This window comes from Calonectris borealis, chromosome Z (assembly GCF_964195595.1).
Source record: "Calonectris borealis chromosome Z, bCalBor7.hap1.2, whole genome shotgun sequence".
Lineage (NCBI taxonomy): Eukaryota > Metazoa > Chordata > Aves > Procellariiformes > Procellariidae > Calonectris > Calonectris borealis.
In genome coordinates, this window is record NC_134352.1 from 57,050,457 (window position 1) to 57,067,553 (window position 17,097).

General features: G+C 39.2%; 1 protein-coding gene and 1 long non-coding RNA gene across 7 annotated transcripts in view; one reads left to right on the forward strand and one right to left on the reverse strand.

The window, feature by feature from the left end:
• Positions 1-4,540: 4,540 nt before the first annotated feature.
• LOC142075421 (uncharacterized) lies at positions 4,541-7,912 on the reverse strand. Its single transcript, XR_012670877.1, has 3 exons — positions 6,771-7,912; positions 6,021-6,248; positions 4,541-5,479 (listed from the first exon to the last, which is right to left on the reverse strand). It is a non-coding gene; the product is annotated as an uncharacterized LOC142075421 (long non-coding RNA).
• Positions 7,913-8,917: 1,005 nt separating this feature from the next.
• The window catches only part of PUM3 (pumilio RNA binding family member 3), a 28,319-nt gene continuing 20,139 nt past the window's right edge, over positions 8,918-17,097 (forward strand). The window contains exons 1-8 of one of the 6 annotated variants that reach the window (XM_075138088.1): positions 8,918-9,266; positions 9,759-9,859; positions 11,747-11,929; positions 13,773-13,908; positions 14,657-14,732; positions 15,525-15,618; positions 15,832-15,898; positions 16,456-16,630. In XM_075138088.1, coding sequence (XP_074994189.1) covers positions 9,769-9,859; positions 11,747-11,929; positions 13,773-13,908; positions 14,657-14,732; positions 15,525-15,618; positions 15,832-15,898; positions 16,456-16,630 — 822 coding nt within the window. In that variant the 5' untranslated portion in view covers positions 8,918-9,266; positions 9,759-9,768. Of the gene's footprint in view, positions 9,267-9,299; positions 9,613-9,758; positions 9,860-10,913; positions 11,101-11,746; positions 11,930-13,772; positions 13,909-14,656; positions 14,733-15,524; positions 15,619-15,831; positions 15,899-16,455; positions 16,631-17,097 lie in introns of those variants that run through there. The other 5 variants (XM_075138087.1, XM_075138089.1, XR_012671057.1 and 2 more) reach the window with 5 other exon arrangements.

Here is a 17,097-nt window from a genome sequence, read left to right on the forward strand (position 1 = left end):
TACCAGAACTCTGAGAGAGTTGAAAAAACAAAGGCAAAGAAGACTTCCCAAAAGAAAAATGCTTATTTAGAAACATGAGGTAACTTTCAAAGCATTCGTAAGGTTTTTAAAAATTAAAATATAATCCAGGTTTTAAACTGCGACATGCAAATTACTGTGCTTGGGGAGACATTACGCCAACACATACAGCCTAGCTCTCTTCCACGTCACCGCTTCATAGTGTCCTTGATACAAATATTTATCTCTGTACCACAGGGATGGATAGTAGGGAAGGGGCAATTCTGGACATTTTTCACTCATTTAAAACAACTCTGTACTAATTCTATAGCATAAGTAAAAATAAAAGACTGGACTGGGAAGCCTTTCATTTCTGTGAAGGCAATGGCCTGAGCTGCTATATATAAGAGCAAAAGCAAGCCTCTGTCTTTGTAAAATAAGCTACAGGATTTGGTAGCATTTTACACTTGCTTGCACAGCTGCAAATCTAGATGAAAAGACTTACAATTTAAATTTGAAATCACACTGCATTTAATAAATCCAGTAACAGCAGAAGGGACTGATTTCCTAGCTTTATTTCAATGAGACTTATCTGACATACATTGGCTGAGTGTTGTGCTTATAACATTTTCAATTTCGTAGAAGTCCTTATTAAATATCAAAAAGCTGTCAATAGTTTTTACTCCAGAGTAAAAGAAAAGCTATATTAGAATTTATTAAGTTTGCTTAGTTCAGCTAGTGCTGTAAGCTATCAAAGAATGGTATATTTTATTATAACTGATTTATTCTTTCATCCATTTTTAGGTATGCCTAGAGTATATTGTAATATGGCATCTGAAAACAGAAGTGAGATTCTCACCAAACTGAGTAACCAGTGAGACTGAAATCAGTTCAGTTCTTAGTAGGCCTACTGGTGCTTGTGTAAAATCAATTTGTAACTGTACATACCTGTAACTGTATGCGACTCACATGAGAAGGGAATATTGTAGTTCCATCCCTTTTTTTTTTTAAATTGAAATTTAGCCTGCACTCACATTTACAGACCTGAATTGGAGCAGACTCAATTTTATTCCAGAAAGTTCATTTGGTATAGAACAAGAACTATTTCTCGTGTTTGTTTTTATTTCTGTTTTACAGTAAGCTTGCATTGGTTCACTGGTTTTTTTTTTTTTGTTAATATTCTTACCAATGTTCTAGGTTATTGAACAAAACCTACCTCATGTTTATATATGTAACACATCAAAAGGTCTTTGAGCAGTATGTAGTGTCCATGCTTTAAACATTCAGCACTTATTTCCAGATATTTCAATGTTTGGTGTTAATCTTCTAGCTCACCAGTGTAAAATACTTCAATTTTCTCTCAGTGGCCTCATCAATTTGGTTCATTTTGAGACATGAACCTAAAGTTATCTTGCAAATGACTTTGTAAATGTTCTGAGATTTCTCTATGCATATAGAACTACAAAAGGACACATTTGTAAATTACTCCCAGCATAGTGTGATATAAATAGAATATGTCTGAATTTCACTTTTTCTCTAGCTCTGTGAGAAGTATTGGTAGTCCGAACTATACGAAGATGTATTTTTGGCTTGTGTACCTAGCAAATGACTATAGTTATAGACTATAGTTAAGACTACAGTTATAGTATAGATTTTAATGAGACCTCTCTCCAGAAAATGTTATCCATAAAGAGCACATAGTGACTTTCATAGAATGTGTTTGTGTCGTTCAAAGTATATACCTTAGGCTGAATTAATGAGCTGGAGTCACATCAGAAATGTATACGTCATTTTACTACTTAAATGTAACTGCAGTGATACCTCCAGCAAGATATAATCAGCCTTTAGCCTTCCACACGCTGTTGGAAGGCTGGTTTGAATGAAAAGCCCCCCAAAAACTGACCCTTCTCTCAGGAAGTTACATGCCGCATTTGATCAAAAGACCAGCTAAGGACCCCTGCTGGGAGTAATTAAGCTGTAGTTTCAGAGGTTTTTCTCCAAGTCAACAGTCATTTGCAGCAATTTAAAGATAGTTTATGAGATTATGGAAAGTAGTCCCTAAAACTGTGGAACTTAAAAGTAACATGAACTTCATGGCTGAGACCATGAAACCAATTGATGTTAGTGTCAGAAAATGATTGCCTTGTTATTTCCAGTAGCATTTAATACAGCAGGTGAGAGACTTCTAGTGTAAAAATGTAGTTTGCACAATAAGTCTGTTTTGTTACACAAATATATAATATATATTAAAATAAATAGTATTTAATGTGGGTTGCTGCCTCAGAATGATAACAGAAATTAACGTTCTAACTTATACAAGCAGTGTAATGAGATTTCTGATGCAATGTCTGATGGCTGGGTATCTATCCTTCCTAAATTTAGTTGGTACAGTGGTTGGTGGTTTTATGCTTACATGGAAGAAGGAAACAAATCCAGGAATGTCCAAGTCCAAATACCAGGCAGCTGTAGTTCAGAGTTTGGTAGGTTTTCCTCAGCAGTTATGAAAGGAGTATACGAAATTTGCATCTGAATTCAGCTTGTAGATTTGTAATGTTTCCTATTGACCTGCATGTCTGTCTGGATCTCACATTTCAGTCTCAAACCTCTTCTAAAAAGTATGTGTATATCAAAGACTTCTATTTTCTATAGGGAGAAACCTTGCATTGTGAATTTCATATGGCAACTTCAATTCTTTTTAGGGAAGAAAGTAAATAAAGGGGAGGAAAAAGAACAGCAGCAGACAGCAGTGTCAGGTTGTGTATCTTTATTTAATTCCAGAGCAAAAGATGTATGTATCTAGTAACTGCACCTTCAATATGTATAGAAAAGATTGTACACTGACAAGTACAAAGAATATTTCACAGTGATTGCTACTTTGAAGTGATGTGGATGATCCAGGACTGGTATTTGTATTTCCCTCTACTTCAGGAATTCACTTTATTCCAGATTGTATGCTAAAACTGAAGAGAAGATTGACATCGGATACTGTACCATTTGCAGTTTGAAATAAGGTCCTGTGACTGTCTTCATTTCCTTATCATTTAACATTTTCTTCTTTCCTGCTTTGAAGCATTGGTGATGTTGAAGTATACAGGAGCCTACCTTCAAGGACTACAATGTACTGTTTTCACCTTACAGGACTTTCTGGGTATAAAGATGAGAATATATTTGTAAAGTATTTTTGAAACAACATGTCAATGAAAACACTTTATTGATACAAATGCTGGTGTTTTGTCCATTTTTTTATAAAGGCAACATTAATGAAAGCTAAAGAATGTAGGGAAACTAAAGCAGAACTGTGGGGACACTGGAGCAAACAGCGATGATGCAGTTTTACGTAAGACTCTTGAACATATTTTACCACATTATGAAATACAGCGTTTCCTCATTTATAGTTAAAGAGGCTATATTAATTCTGTTCAAAAATGACATACTGTCTTGCGTCCCATAGACTCAAAAAGCACAATAGGAAAGACACTGAATATCATATTAAGGAGCTATAAATTTTCATGCTTTGTTGGATCCATGGTAATTTAGAAGGTTCATCTTCAAGAAATTACAGCAGTAAGAAATGATTTTAACAGCTTATTTTTCAACAATTGCATATGGTTGTTTTCTTTTACCTTCACCCCAGAGAGATGCATTTAAAGTTTTGTAAGCAGTCATATATACATAGCAATTCATGATAAATTGCATTTTCAGTAGTAATGACTTACATTTTGAATGTCTATATGTATGAATTCTCCCATCTGAACTGATGATTAGAATATTCTGTCCTTAGGAATAATACAGGAACTCGATGTGGTTACTATTACTATAGTGGTTGCTAAGAGAAGTAGTGATTTACTGCATATTGTGTGCACTAGACCCACAGAAATCTTTGTGATAGCATTCTTTATAATACTTACGACAACTACGACATCCAAAAGCAATCTTGATGCATCTGGATCTAAGTGTAGTGAAACACAATGGAATTGGTGTTAATTTGCTTAGGTAAGTTTCTATGAGTTGTGCGTTTTTCTCAAGATGCAAAAAGAAAAGAAGAGAGGAAAAAAAAGGCATTTAGAGGTTGGAAAACAAGTCTCCAGACAGTATGCATTTTATTCTTCCTTAAGCCTTGTCACGCGGTATACAGGTTTTCACTCTTCTTGATTAGATAACATAGATACTTACAACTCTGCACTGATCCAAGTTGAGAACTAAGACTGGGGAAAGATACACTGTCAAGATGCCGCTGAAGAGTCAGTAGAATGGAGGTCAGCAGTTCAACAGGAGACTGCGGGCAGAAAAATTAATTTCTTGCTGGAAGCACCCAAGAGGGTATCAAATACCGGACATTAACTGTTCAGGTTCAACTCACCAGGTTTGACCCACGCTGATTTTAGTAATATTCGGATGCACATATTTACAGATGAAAAAGAAACTAATGTAAAGTGAAGAAAACCAAAAACACAGGAGTGGGAAATATAAAAATGTCTTTCTCGAAGTGGCTGGCCCTCCCTAGGTTGGCTAGTTGTCAGGCATGTCATCTTACAACATTGGGACTTCAGCCTGATTTTGCTGGGACTTCAGCCTAATTTACAGGAGGCTTTAGAAATCCCTTAGCTAACTGGTCAGTCAGTAGCCAGATATCTGGTGGATCATGATTCAAAACTACTGTGAACAAAGCATTGCTCAATAGCACTGGAACTTACGATAATAAATCTTATGTTTAATGGCCTCTGACCAACAGCCAGTGTTCAGTTTTCACTTCAAAACACTGCCTTTCATTTGAATTTGGTCTACAATTAACATTTTTGAGTATCTGTGAAGAAATCCCAAGCAATCGTTAGCCTAACATTTCTTCACTAACTAACTAACACATATTCAGTGGTGGAAGGGGAAGCAGAAATTTGTTTTAAGTTTTATGGGTGGTTTTCTATGCTGAGGTGCCACAGCTAACATGACAGAGATCCTCAAATGTACATTAATCCAGTAACACTCATATAAGCAGTAATAGAAGAGGATGGTACCACAGAATAAGAAACATGCTTGAGTTCAGGAAATAGCACAATTCAGGAAATAGCACAGAACTGAATATAGTACTTTCTTTAAAATGAATCACCACCACCCAAAATCCCAACAGAACAAATTTTCCTTTGCTAATATATTAAGATAATTGGTAAGTGGTGAGAGCAGGAACATGAATCCAGTTTTGCTAGAATTCAAGTGGAATTTCCGAAGAATATGAAGTGAATCGTGCCTTCCCAAGATCTGTTAGGGAATGCGGGGCTTGGTCTGGCAAACCTGTAGATCAAAGCGCACTCATGGTCTTTATATGGAAAACAATGCAAGAGAAAAAGGCCAGCCTTCACTCACAACATTCAACTATAATGCTGGATTTCAGAGGGTCTCAGAAATTCTCCCAGGAACACTGATGCCAGGACATGCACATTAAGAATCTTGTTCTCTGCCACGCTCCATCCACCCTTGAAATAGTGAGCTGAGAAATAAGAACAAATGACTCTGCAGCTGAGTGTTTTGAGCCAACTTTGGAAAAAGGGAAATATAATTCACTTAAGTTGTCATGTGGATGAAACTCTTACCAGGTATATTTAACTAGAAACAACAGCAAGTAAGTAATAATCAAGATTGCAGGAAGCCTGCCCTCTATTTTTCTGAATAGGTCTCTAAATTACTTTCACTCTGTCACTTCTACCCGGTCTTTATACTTTGGAAAATGACCGAAAGTTGAGTCCTCTCTCACACAGTCTAAGTGAGGAAATGAAACAACATAACTGCAAATTAGTTTGCGGTTCTCAATGTAACCAGATGTCCCAGAGTAACATGCTGTAATTGCTACTGAGAATTTACCATTTCTTTACAATTGCATCTCTTCATCTTTTCCAACTCATTTGACTTTTTACAAACATTGCACTGAATTCTGAGTCACTCAGAAAGTTAAAAATCATGATGCAAGAAGCTTTCAGACAGCTGTAGGCAAAAGCAAAATAGGGAGTAGACAGTGGGGGGCAGTGAAATACCTGTGGCTCCACTGCCTCCTTGGCTATGGTGTAGTCCAGGAAATGGATGGTCACTCATAAAAACATTACATGCTGTCACCACCCTTTCCAACTCCAGCGGCGTGGCAGCAGGAGTAACTGGCCTCTCCACTGCACATCACTCAGGAGTGACCAGTTCCAGCCTGTCTTTAGATCTGGATCTTTGGGGATCCTTTTGGGCAACAAAATTCAGTTATGCCTACACATCAGCTGATGGTAAAAAAAAAAACCTATTTTTTTTTTCCATTATGAAAGGGTTGGATATACTTAGTCAGAGCAAAGTACACCCAGTGTTGCTGACTAACTTAACGACTATCTTTCCTGCAGTGCCTAAAAAGCGATGCAGAGAAGAGGTCTTTGGCACACTGCAAGAGGAGCAGCAGAGACACAAATGTGTCTGTAGGTCAGAGGTCTGCATTGTGATGACAAGAAAGATTAAAAAAGAAAGTTTTCTATTCTGTAGGAAGTGTAGAGGGGGATAATGAATTGAAAGGCTGTGCAAGAGTGGTGCTTTCTTCAGAGAGGATCACCAGCTGAAAGGTGTGGTGAGCAATCCATTTACAAGGACAGCAGAACTGCCTGCTTCTTCATAGATAATGTAAGCTATAAAATAATAGCCTTAGACAAGGTGCATGTAGCTGTCTTCAGAAACTGAGAAGGTTTTCACTACCATTCAGGTAGTGAAGATATTCACTACCATTCAGGAATGAAAATGAAATGGTGCAGTTTTACCTGACTTCTGTTGTAGTTATTCTGCTGCCTTGGAAGTAGGAACAATCAGGTTATAGTTGTGGTTACACTCCATTTTTCTTACAGATGTCTTGTCGAAGGAGGCTCACTGAAGGGAGCAGAGCAGTCCTGACCAAGGCAGTAGACAGCACTCCATTGTTGCAGTCTCCACTACTTTGCCTTAATACATAGTCCAGATCTATTCTGTCATAGAGCAGAAGTACTTTTTGTCAGATAAATGTGCTATTAACAAATGCATGAATAAAAACCAGCCTTTTTTTTTCCTATTTATTTCATTGACTTCTTTACTATAGACACTACAGGATCCTTGTTTTGGCTAGGACAGATAAGCATACACATTGTCACACTTTTGTGAATCTTTACATAAAATGTGAGACATGCCATTTTTAAACTTCCAGTTATATCTACCACAGCTCTTACTTCTTCAAGGTCTGCTAAGAAATAAAGTGGTATGGCATTCAGCACTACTGCATTCACCATAGCGCTCCTTGAGCTGCAAGCCAATGCCAGAAAAGCGCCACAACAGGGACTGTGTGCTAGCAAGTATGCTAGCACTGCTTCTGGTACTGCTATAGCAAATGTATTCCACAGACAAATCAGAACGGATGTGGATGCATTGCGTGAAAGAAGAAAAGGCAGTAGACACTTCATGATCATCTTATCCAGCCTATTCAGTGAGACATGCTTCTTGCTCTTGAAATTCTTACTGCTCGTTTTTGCTGTCCAAAGAGCACAATCCTTCCTTTTGTTTAAAAAAAGTGTTGGCAGAACTACATTTTCAAGGGTATCCAAAAACATGCTTGGGATACCAAGTTTGAAACCTCATGCTGAAGGAGTAATGCACAATTATGTGAGTAAGACACAATTTTAAAAGAATCTGAGTGTAAATCTGGATCTTGAGATGAAGCTTTCACTACAGAGGCAGACTGGTAATACTGAATTTCAACATTACGTATCTTGTTTTCAAATCACAAATTCACTTTTCTGAATTTTTATCTTTTGGTTTCCTTAACGATTTTTATCTCCATGGAATCAAAACAGCGTCCACAAGAGAGATAAAACAGACACAAAAAATAGACATTAAAACATCTGCACTTATACATGACTCTGAACACACTTGGGAATATCCTGGAGATATGATTAGGTCAATAACTATCTTCTACAATTACAGCCTGTTTTAAGGTACCTGAAGATCTTTAAGGAACCCTTAATTATTTTCTATGAAAGATAGACGCTTGAACCTGTAAGCTTGAAATGAAGCTTAACAAAATAAAGCTTGAACCTGGTTCACTTGAAATCTCTAGCTGACATTCAAGCTTTTCATTGGTTTATTCTCTGGGAGATGTTTGTATTATAGCAACCAAGCTGAACACTGCAGTATATTTTCTAATGTCTTAATTGATCATGGTCTTAATTCTTGAAAAGAAACCACCAAAAAACTAGAAAACTAGACAATGTAATTAGAGTGAAGAATAGACTGATCTCAAGCATCTACAGAGGTGGTTCCAAACACTGAAGCAAAGCATTTGGGCTGTGAGAGCATGCAAACTTGTGATATTATGCCCCTTGACTTAAGCCAAGCTTCAACATATACTCTCTTTCTCCCCTGCCCCCTTTAAAACACATAATTTTCATGTAATTTTGACACGCAGGATGCTAACATTTCAAGGAGTGGGAAAACTAAACACCTATGCCTATGCCTGTTCTATTTTGCAAGGCACTGTCAAGTGCTTCCCAGAAGACAAATAAAAGAAAAATACTACTATCACCAGCTGAAGAAGCAGCTTTACTCCACCAAATAATTTCTCTCTACATCACTTCTTTGGCCAAATATACTATGGGTGGTATTACAGAAGTATTTACTATGCTCCGACTTCCTGTCATAGCTACTGTAATAACACAAGTGTAATAATTACATTTATCAATACGGATCCCCTTCCCATTCGGAAGCGATGACTTTATTGAACACCGGAATATGAAAAAAACACTCGACACTGACGTTTCACGCGGCTAGTCACACCTGCATCGTTTTGAAGTAACAGCTCCACCTGGCGTTCTCCAGCACCGTCACTACTTCGTCTGTAACGCGGTACGTTATCTTATTTTTAAGACGGGATCTTACTTATGCTGGCACTGGGCAAGCCGCGCTCGAGAAGATGGCGGCAGGCCTGCCGGCCTAGCTGCAGCGCCGGCGGAGGCGCGGGCAGAGGGCAAAGACAGGAGCACGGGGAGGGGGACGGGGCCTTCCCTCACCGCGGCCCGCCCTTTCCGCGGCTCCGGGGTGAGTCTACACAAACGGGAACTGCCACGGAAGATCCCGAGGTGGACGGAGGCGACTCCGCCGCGGCGCGGCGCTGCAGGGCACCCACCGCTGACAGCCGGAAAGACGACGCGGGTGGAAAAGCCGTAGCGCCCTTGGCCTTCCGCGCTGCGCCTTTACGGGACGCTGTTTCAGCACTGTCGCGCGGCAGCGGCCAGGTGGGCCAATGGGGAGCCGCGCCCGCCGGAGGGGGCCGCAAAGCGCAGGCAGGGCTGCAAAGCGCAGGCGGGGCGGCACGTGTGAGGCGTGCGGCGGGGCCGGCGGTGCGGGCGGTGCGCCGTGGGGGTCGCGGGCCGGCGGCGGGGGGGTTTCCCGCGGAGCACCCCTACCTCGCGGCTCCCCGCGCCCAGCTGCGGGCAGGCGGCGTGTCGTGCTCTCCCGGGCGCGGTCGCTGGGCCTGGTGTGGGGATCCCTGGGGACCGGGGCCGGCGCCTCGGTCTTGCCTAGCTGAGCCTCCGTGCTGACCGGCCTGTGGGCGACCTCTTCTGGTCCCTCACCGGCCAGGTAAGGACCGGCGACCGCCACTGGGGAGGATTTAACTCCGCCAAGTGTGTTAACCTGTGTTCAGGGGAGCGCAGGTTGTCTTTCCGTCACGTCGTTACAAGGGAGCCACGGTGGTCCAGTAATGCTGTCTTTTGCTCCGTTTGCAGTGTTGTCACAATGGAAGCCAAGGGTAAAAAGAAGTTTGTGGGGAAGAGTGGAAAAGCACCTCATGGAAAAGTGTCATACGGGAAAAGGAAATTTAAAAAAGGTAATGGTAAGAAGGCAAACGCTCCTTAATAGGGTCCTGACTGAGTGGTTATTGTTGTGCACTGGCATGCTCAAACTTCATTTTTTATCTTGATAAACTTATGTCATGAAATTACTAGCTTGGTAGATGCGTGAAGAGCAGGGGGTGTTGTCTACGTGGACTATAGTGAGGCTTTTGACAGTGTCTCCCATATGATCCTCATAGAGGTGCTGATGAATTATGGGCTGGATGAGCAGACGGTGAGGTAGATTAAAAACTGGCTGAATGGCTGCGCCCAGATGGTAGTAATCAGTGGCACAAAATCTAGTTGGAGGCCGGTAACTAGCAGTGTACCCCAGGAGTCAATACTGGGTGTAGTCCTGTTCAACAGCTTCCTGGATGATCTGGATGATGGTGCAGAGTGTACGATGAGAAGGTTTACCAATGACACAGGACTGGGAGGAGTGCCTGATACACCAGAGGTCGTGCTGCCCTCCAGAGGGACCTCAGCAGGCGGGAGAAATGGGCTGACAGAAGCCTGATGAAGTTCAGCAAGGAGAAGTGCAAAGTCCTGCACCTGGAGGGGAACAACTCCATGCACTATTACAGGCTGGGGGAAAGCAGCTTTGCAGAAAAGGCGCTGGGGCTCCTGGTGATCACAAAGCTGAACATGAGCCAGCAGTGTGCCCTTGTGGCAAAGGCAGCTAATTGGATCCTGGGCGGCATTAGGAGGAGTGCTGCTTGCAGGTCGAGGGAGATGATCCTTGTCCTCTCCTCAGCTCTGGTGAGGCCCCACCTGGAGTGCTCTGTCCAGTTCTGGGCTCCCCATTACAAGAGAGATACAGAGCTACTGGAAAGAGCCCACCGAAGGGCCACGAACATGATGCTCCATGTCTGGAGCATCTCTCCTATGAGGAAAGGCTGGGAGAGCTGGGACAGTTCAGCCTGGAGAAGAGGAAGCTGAGGGGGATCTTGTCAATGTATACAAATATGTGAAGGGAGGGTGCAAACACAGAGTTGGGCTCTTTTCAGTGACAGGACCAATGGCAATGGGCACAAACTGAAACACAGGAGGTTCCCTCTGAACATCAGGAAAGATTTCTTTACTGTGAGGGTGAGTGAGCACTGGCACAGTTTGCCCAGGGAGATGGTGGACTCTCCCACCCTGGAGATGGTCAAAAGCCACCCGAACATGGCCACATTGGGTGGCCCTGCATGAGCAGGAGGGTTGGACCAGATGACCTCCAGAGGTCCCTTCCAAGGTCAGTCATTCTAGGATTCTGTCTTGCATTCAAAACTATACTGACTGATCACATAACCTGGAAAAAGTAAAGCTGAAATGCTTTAAATAGATTGCATTGCAAGCCCTTTGGCTCTATTTGATTGACCTAAAATACTCTTTTAATTAAAAATTTGAAGTTGATAACTTTTTGATTCTAGACTTTGCTTTCCCACATTAAGAAAAAGTTTATTTGAGCGTTGAAGCTATGGGGTGTGTGAAGTGCTGTGGGTTAGGATTGAGAAGACACCTTTCAGTGTTTGCTCTTGTCAGGTTAAAACAGATGATGTCAAAACTGCTCTGACCTTAAACTGTGAAGAGATGATTTGGGGATTGATGACTTTGATGTCAGGGGTGGTGAAATTCTTAATTTGGAATAATCCTTTTTATGCCTGGGCTGTTACACTAGTGCCCGGAAAACGATGCCTGGGCAAAACTTCCCTAGGGAAAACTGGGACACCCAGGGACTAGAATGAAAACACCAGTTTTGAGAAGCATGTAAGAATTATTGTTATATATATAATTGTTATTACAAAGTAGTTTAATTCTTGTTACCATAATAATTTGTTATTTTGAAGCAACATTAGCTTTAGGTTGGATATACTAATTATTAGCTTCTTGGTTAATAGATTCGGGTCCACCAAAGAAACTTCTTAACAAAGGAGATGAGGAGGGAAAGCCTAAATCTGTTTCCAAGAAATTTGTGAAAGGACAGTTAAGACCTGGAAAAGCTAGTGTCAAACAATTCAAGAATAAACAGCAATCAGAAAAGCTTGCAAAGAAAAGGAAGCTCCAGGATGGTGAAGAGGGAGGTAAGCAGACTTTGAAGCCTGGATATCAATGGAGACTAGGTTTTGGGAAACACATTGTTCATCTAAGTGTTCCTCTTTACGCCTGCGTTGTTATCACCCTTCCAAACTGGCTGAATGACTCCAAGTTTACTTCATGTTTAATCTTTTCTGTGGAAAAATGTACTTCACTTGACTAAACTTGAGGGCAAAGTCATGAGAATCAACAGTTACAAATTTTCTTGGAAGTCAAAAATAAAGATACATACAGTAGCAATTTAAATAATTGGTATGCTATCATAAAGCTATGATTATTTTAATTATAGTATTAAGTGGCTAGCTTGAAACTGGCTGTTTTCATACAGATTTGGAAAACGGGGAGTTTTTCATGGGCCATTTTAAAAATTTAATCCTGTGTTCTAAAAGTATTAACTATAAAATTTGGAACACAAAAATTCATGAAACAAAGTTGATTATCCTTTGTATTATTTTTTTCTGTGGTCCAAACTAGCTAGACACCTCTTTATGAAAAAAAAAAAGACATCATCAGTGTTATCACTATTTTTTACATTTTATAGCTTATTTTTTTGTTTACACAGAGAAGCTAAATAAATGTCTGACTTTATCACTGTTTAAATGGATTTCTTTTTCAACTTTGTTTCCGCTGCATGCGAACTTCATGTTGTTCCCTCCTCTGCTGTGAAGCAAAGCTCTACTGTGACAATTAAAATGAGAAGTGGAATCTTATGTGAGGGATTCTGAAGTTCTGCAAAAAAACGTTGGCTGTTTGAAGGACAGTAGAAGGTGTTGAACAACAAGTTCATGTTGTTGTTGCGTGTTTGCAGAATGGCTTCACATGGAATATGCACTAGATGTCTGGAAATGTAATAGCAACAGAATGTTCATATTAAGATGCTTTAAAAAAAACCAAAACACAATCACAAACAAGCCTTTAAATGTTGTTTATAAGAATAACTGAAAGCTGCTGTGTCTTGCGCAGTGGTGCTGCTCTCAAAGCAAAGTGTTACTGTTGTTGCTTGTCACTATTACTTTAGGAGAATGATAGAAAAAATCAATAATACACTTTGTAAAAAGAGAGTTTGGTTTTTGGATGGGTAAGACAGTTAAGTGCATGCTCCTAAATACCAACAAGCGGTGCTTTAAGGTCTAAAAATTTAAAGCTGGGTCTTTAATGTTCCATATAGAAGTACTAGCATGACTTGCTTCTGCGAAATCATGTAATATAAGATGGTGGTTTTTGACAAGGTACGAATAAAACTAAAATCAAATACTTGAAGTTTTTCCATAACTCATTTGTGACACTTTCTATAAAGTTACCTTAACTGAGTTTGTTGTGTGGCAGCGTATAGCTGTTGTATAGTAAAATCCCATGCTTGAGGAATTTGACTGAATAAAAAGATTAAGCATGTAAAAAGGCTTTAATTTTTTACCTTTCTCTAATATTTCAGATATGTCTCTTTGAGCTAGGGCTCTTCTTTTGAGAGAGGGATAAGGTATGTATGAGTACAGGTGAACTAAAAAGGGAGAATTACCTGGGGCAGTCGTAGGCTGCTACGTGCATTTTGAGTCAATTTTGAAGCTATTAAGAGGTTTGCGATGTATTCTTTGGCAGAGCTTTGAGGAAGAATCATTGTTTGCCATGTTCTTCCAGTATTCTAGAAGTGGAAATTACTAGCTTAGCATACTTACATATTTACGCTTTAATATTAGCTAGCTGGGTAGCTGCAGGCAAAGCTCCTGAATTGTTAGTAATTCAAGGCACAGAACTGACACAGTTTATCCTGATAAAGGATTCCATTGTTCCTCTTTTATTGACTATAGAAAATGTATTTATTTTTGTCTTCAGGGTCAGATTCTAAGAAGCCAAAGTGGAATGACTTCAAAAAGAAACGGAAGGAGTTAAAGCAAACCAGACAACTTAACGATAAAAGTAATTATGACATAATTGTAAAATCAAAGCAAATATGGGAGAGTGTGAGAAGGTAATAATGATTTTTTTTCTTTCATTCAGTTGGCTTTTAGTCATAAGTTGCAAAAAGGCTCTCTTTCTCCTCTTGTAATTACATGAAACTATATTTCCACAGTGAAACTCCATGGGTGAATGATAATATTACGTGCAATTCTGTAGGTGATTCAAGCAGAGTGACCCATGGTGCTAGAAATGTCTGGATTGAGCTCACTTGTAGTTTAGGGTAAAATTTGTGAGTAAATGCTTAACGAGTTTTCTTATTTTTTAAATCCTGAAGCACATAGCATGTGCACAGATTCGGCCTGATCTTGCAGTGGGATCACTGCATGAGTTTTTTGTGGACATTAGTATACTCTGTCTGGGCAGCTGTAATTCTAGAACTGGGGCTCCACATCAGAAGGAGGAGTTAATTTTACTTGCTCTGAGTGTCTGTGCTTTGCAGTTTTGGCTATAAGATGCTTACAGATCTTTGGATCTTTAAACAACTCTGGCTGCAGATTTGAGTTTATGTTCTTTTTAATAATATTGTTACTCAAAAGAGTAATTTTGAAGTGTGGAAATCTGGTTTGGTTTCGGGGAACTGAAACTGCTTAATTACATGTATCTACAGATTTAATGAATGACAATGTAAATTTGGATTAGCAGGAGCTAACTTAATTTTATTTTGTACTGTCTTGCTTCTTAATTTATAGATGTAAGTGAATCATACTACAAAAAAGCTGCTTCCTCTATTAAGATTGTTTTACTTTTTTGATTTGTAGGAAGAAATGTGATAAGGAGAAGCGAGAAAAGCTAATGAATGAACTACAAAAGCTTCTTCATGGAAAAATTAAAAGTGTAAGAAAAACTAATGCCATAATGCACAAATTCACAAAACTTCTTTAAAGAATGGTGAAATGCAAATGAACTTTTAATAATATAGTACTAACCTGTTCTTCCAAAAGGTACAGGGAATTTTTTTAAACTGTGAGTAAAAAAGAACAAAAACAGTTGAAAGGCTGCTTTTGGCACCTGGGTTTCAGGACAATAGTCCTAGAATGTCTGTCAGCTGACTATTATAAGGCTGTCTGTTTTGGCAAGCAGCTTTAGTCCAGTGAAATTCTGTGTTAACTGAAGTTCAAAAACAGCCACTCAGACTTCTAAATAATTACACTTGTTGCTGTGCAGAATTCTTTTAGAGAAGTTAATGTCCTGATACTTAACTATACTAAACAGTCTTTCTGCTTAATTTTTGAAATGTATAAATTTGCAGTGAAATAATGTTGGATTTTAAAGTGATTCTTGGTATTCCATGCTGACGCAGAACTGTATTGTCACACTCACTCTGAAATTACAAAGAACATGAGAGAAAACGAGGTACCATTTCATGGTTCTCCTTCAGTATTAAAATCTTGATGCATGTCCTTAATTGTCAGCAACTGCAAGTATTGTCCGTATTTTGTTCGATAGAGTACTTGTAACGCAGTAAAAAAACCTTAAAACTTAATTTGTACAGGTGACTATTTCTATAATTGGCATTACATGCTACATGTGGCATAAAAATGTGTCAGAGAGCAAGTGCATTAAAATAAATTTGGTCCATAATGCTATGTGAATAGCCTAGGATAATGAAACACCTCTGTCCTATAGCTGGCGTTCGCACATGATTCAACTCGAGTGATCCAGTGCTTTATTCAGTATGGTAATGAGAAGCAAAGGCAAGCGACATTTGAAGAATTGAAAGGTACTTTCTTCCCATTTACATTTTACCTATATGCTTCTGTGTTGTTGTTAGGATGCATTAAAACAAGCCGTATTCTCTTGAATATTTTTAACTTTCTGCTGAAATGATGCATTGTTCCTAGTGAGCTCTTAAAACTTATTTAAATAATGGCATCTTGTTTTGTAGAGTTAATGTAGTGAAAAATCAAACCAGCTGAATGTTCTTCCCTTCTAGATAGCCTAGTAGAGTTGAGCAAGTCAAAATATTCCAGAAATATTGTGAAGAAGTTTCTTATGTATGGGTGAGTATGAAGTGAATTTGCTTAGCTGTGTTGCATTGCTTCATTTCCAGTGTGAATGCTGCTCTTAATCTATAGTGCATCAATCATGAATAAAAAAATACGTCTCTGGAAACATCTTTATAATGGTGACAAGACAGGAGAGTGTCTGGTATTGCTAACAGCAATTTCCTTTTGCAAAAAGTAAAGCTAAAGCTGTACATATGGAGGAAAACATATGCCAAAAAAAAGCTCAAATATGCTCAAAGTTGATCTTTGCCTATACAGAAAACTGGCTTTTAAATTTTTTTTCTGCTTACTGTTTCAGGAAGGCATCCTTTATTCTGTAGAATTTATCCACTGGTTTCTTTCTTTCCCTCAAAATACCTTAGGATTTCTCCAGATTCCTGGCTTTCTCTCCATATTTTCATAAATGCCATAAGGCTGATCTAGATGCATATATTTCCTGGTTTCTGTGCTAAAACTTATCACCTAAATGTGCTTCCAAAAATAAAACTATTGATAGGTCAGCTTATCCCTAAAGTTTTAATTCTTGCTATCTATCTTTCCGTGTGAAACAGGACAAAACCACAAGTTGCAGAAATAATAAAAAGTTTTAAAGGCCATGTGAAAAAAATGCTCCGACATGCTGAAGCATCTGCTGTAGTGGAATATGCATATAATGACAAAGCTATTCTGGAGCAAAGGAATATGCTGACAGAAGAACTATATGGGAACACTTTCCAAGTTTACAAGGTGACGTGTCAATACTTTCTAGTCTAAGGTGTTTTAGCATCTAAGGTATTGTGTTAGTAATACCTTACCTATCTTACCTGCTATTTCTTTTGATTAAATTTCGTTCTGTCAGCTGTCCAAATGTAGTTTAGTTTAGCATGTTTAAACGTTATGATTACTTGCACATTTCTATTCTAGATTAAATTGTTGTGTTTTTTCAGTTTGAACTATGTAAAATATATTATGTTCATGTATGAACTTGCTCTGCTCATCAAAGACAGTCTAATATCATATAGTTGCAGTTATCTAGTGTCATAGTGTCTAGCCTGAAGTGGTCATCCTTGCTGAGATAAGATTTAGGCTTAATTCCCCATTAATGCTGTAGATGGCTTTTGTGTCCGAATTACCTTATGTCTTATGACAACTGAGTATGGGCAGAATGTGCCTGTATCTATATACAGTATGCGATTTAGGGTTAATTTTTGGCT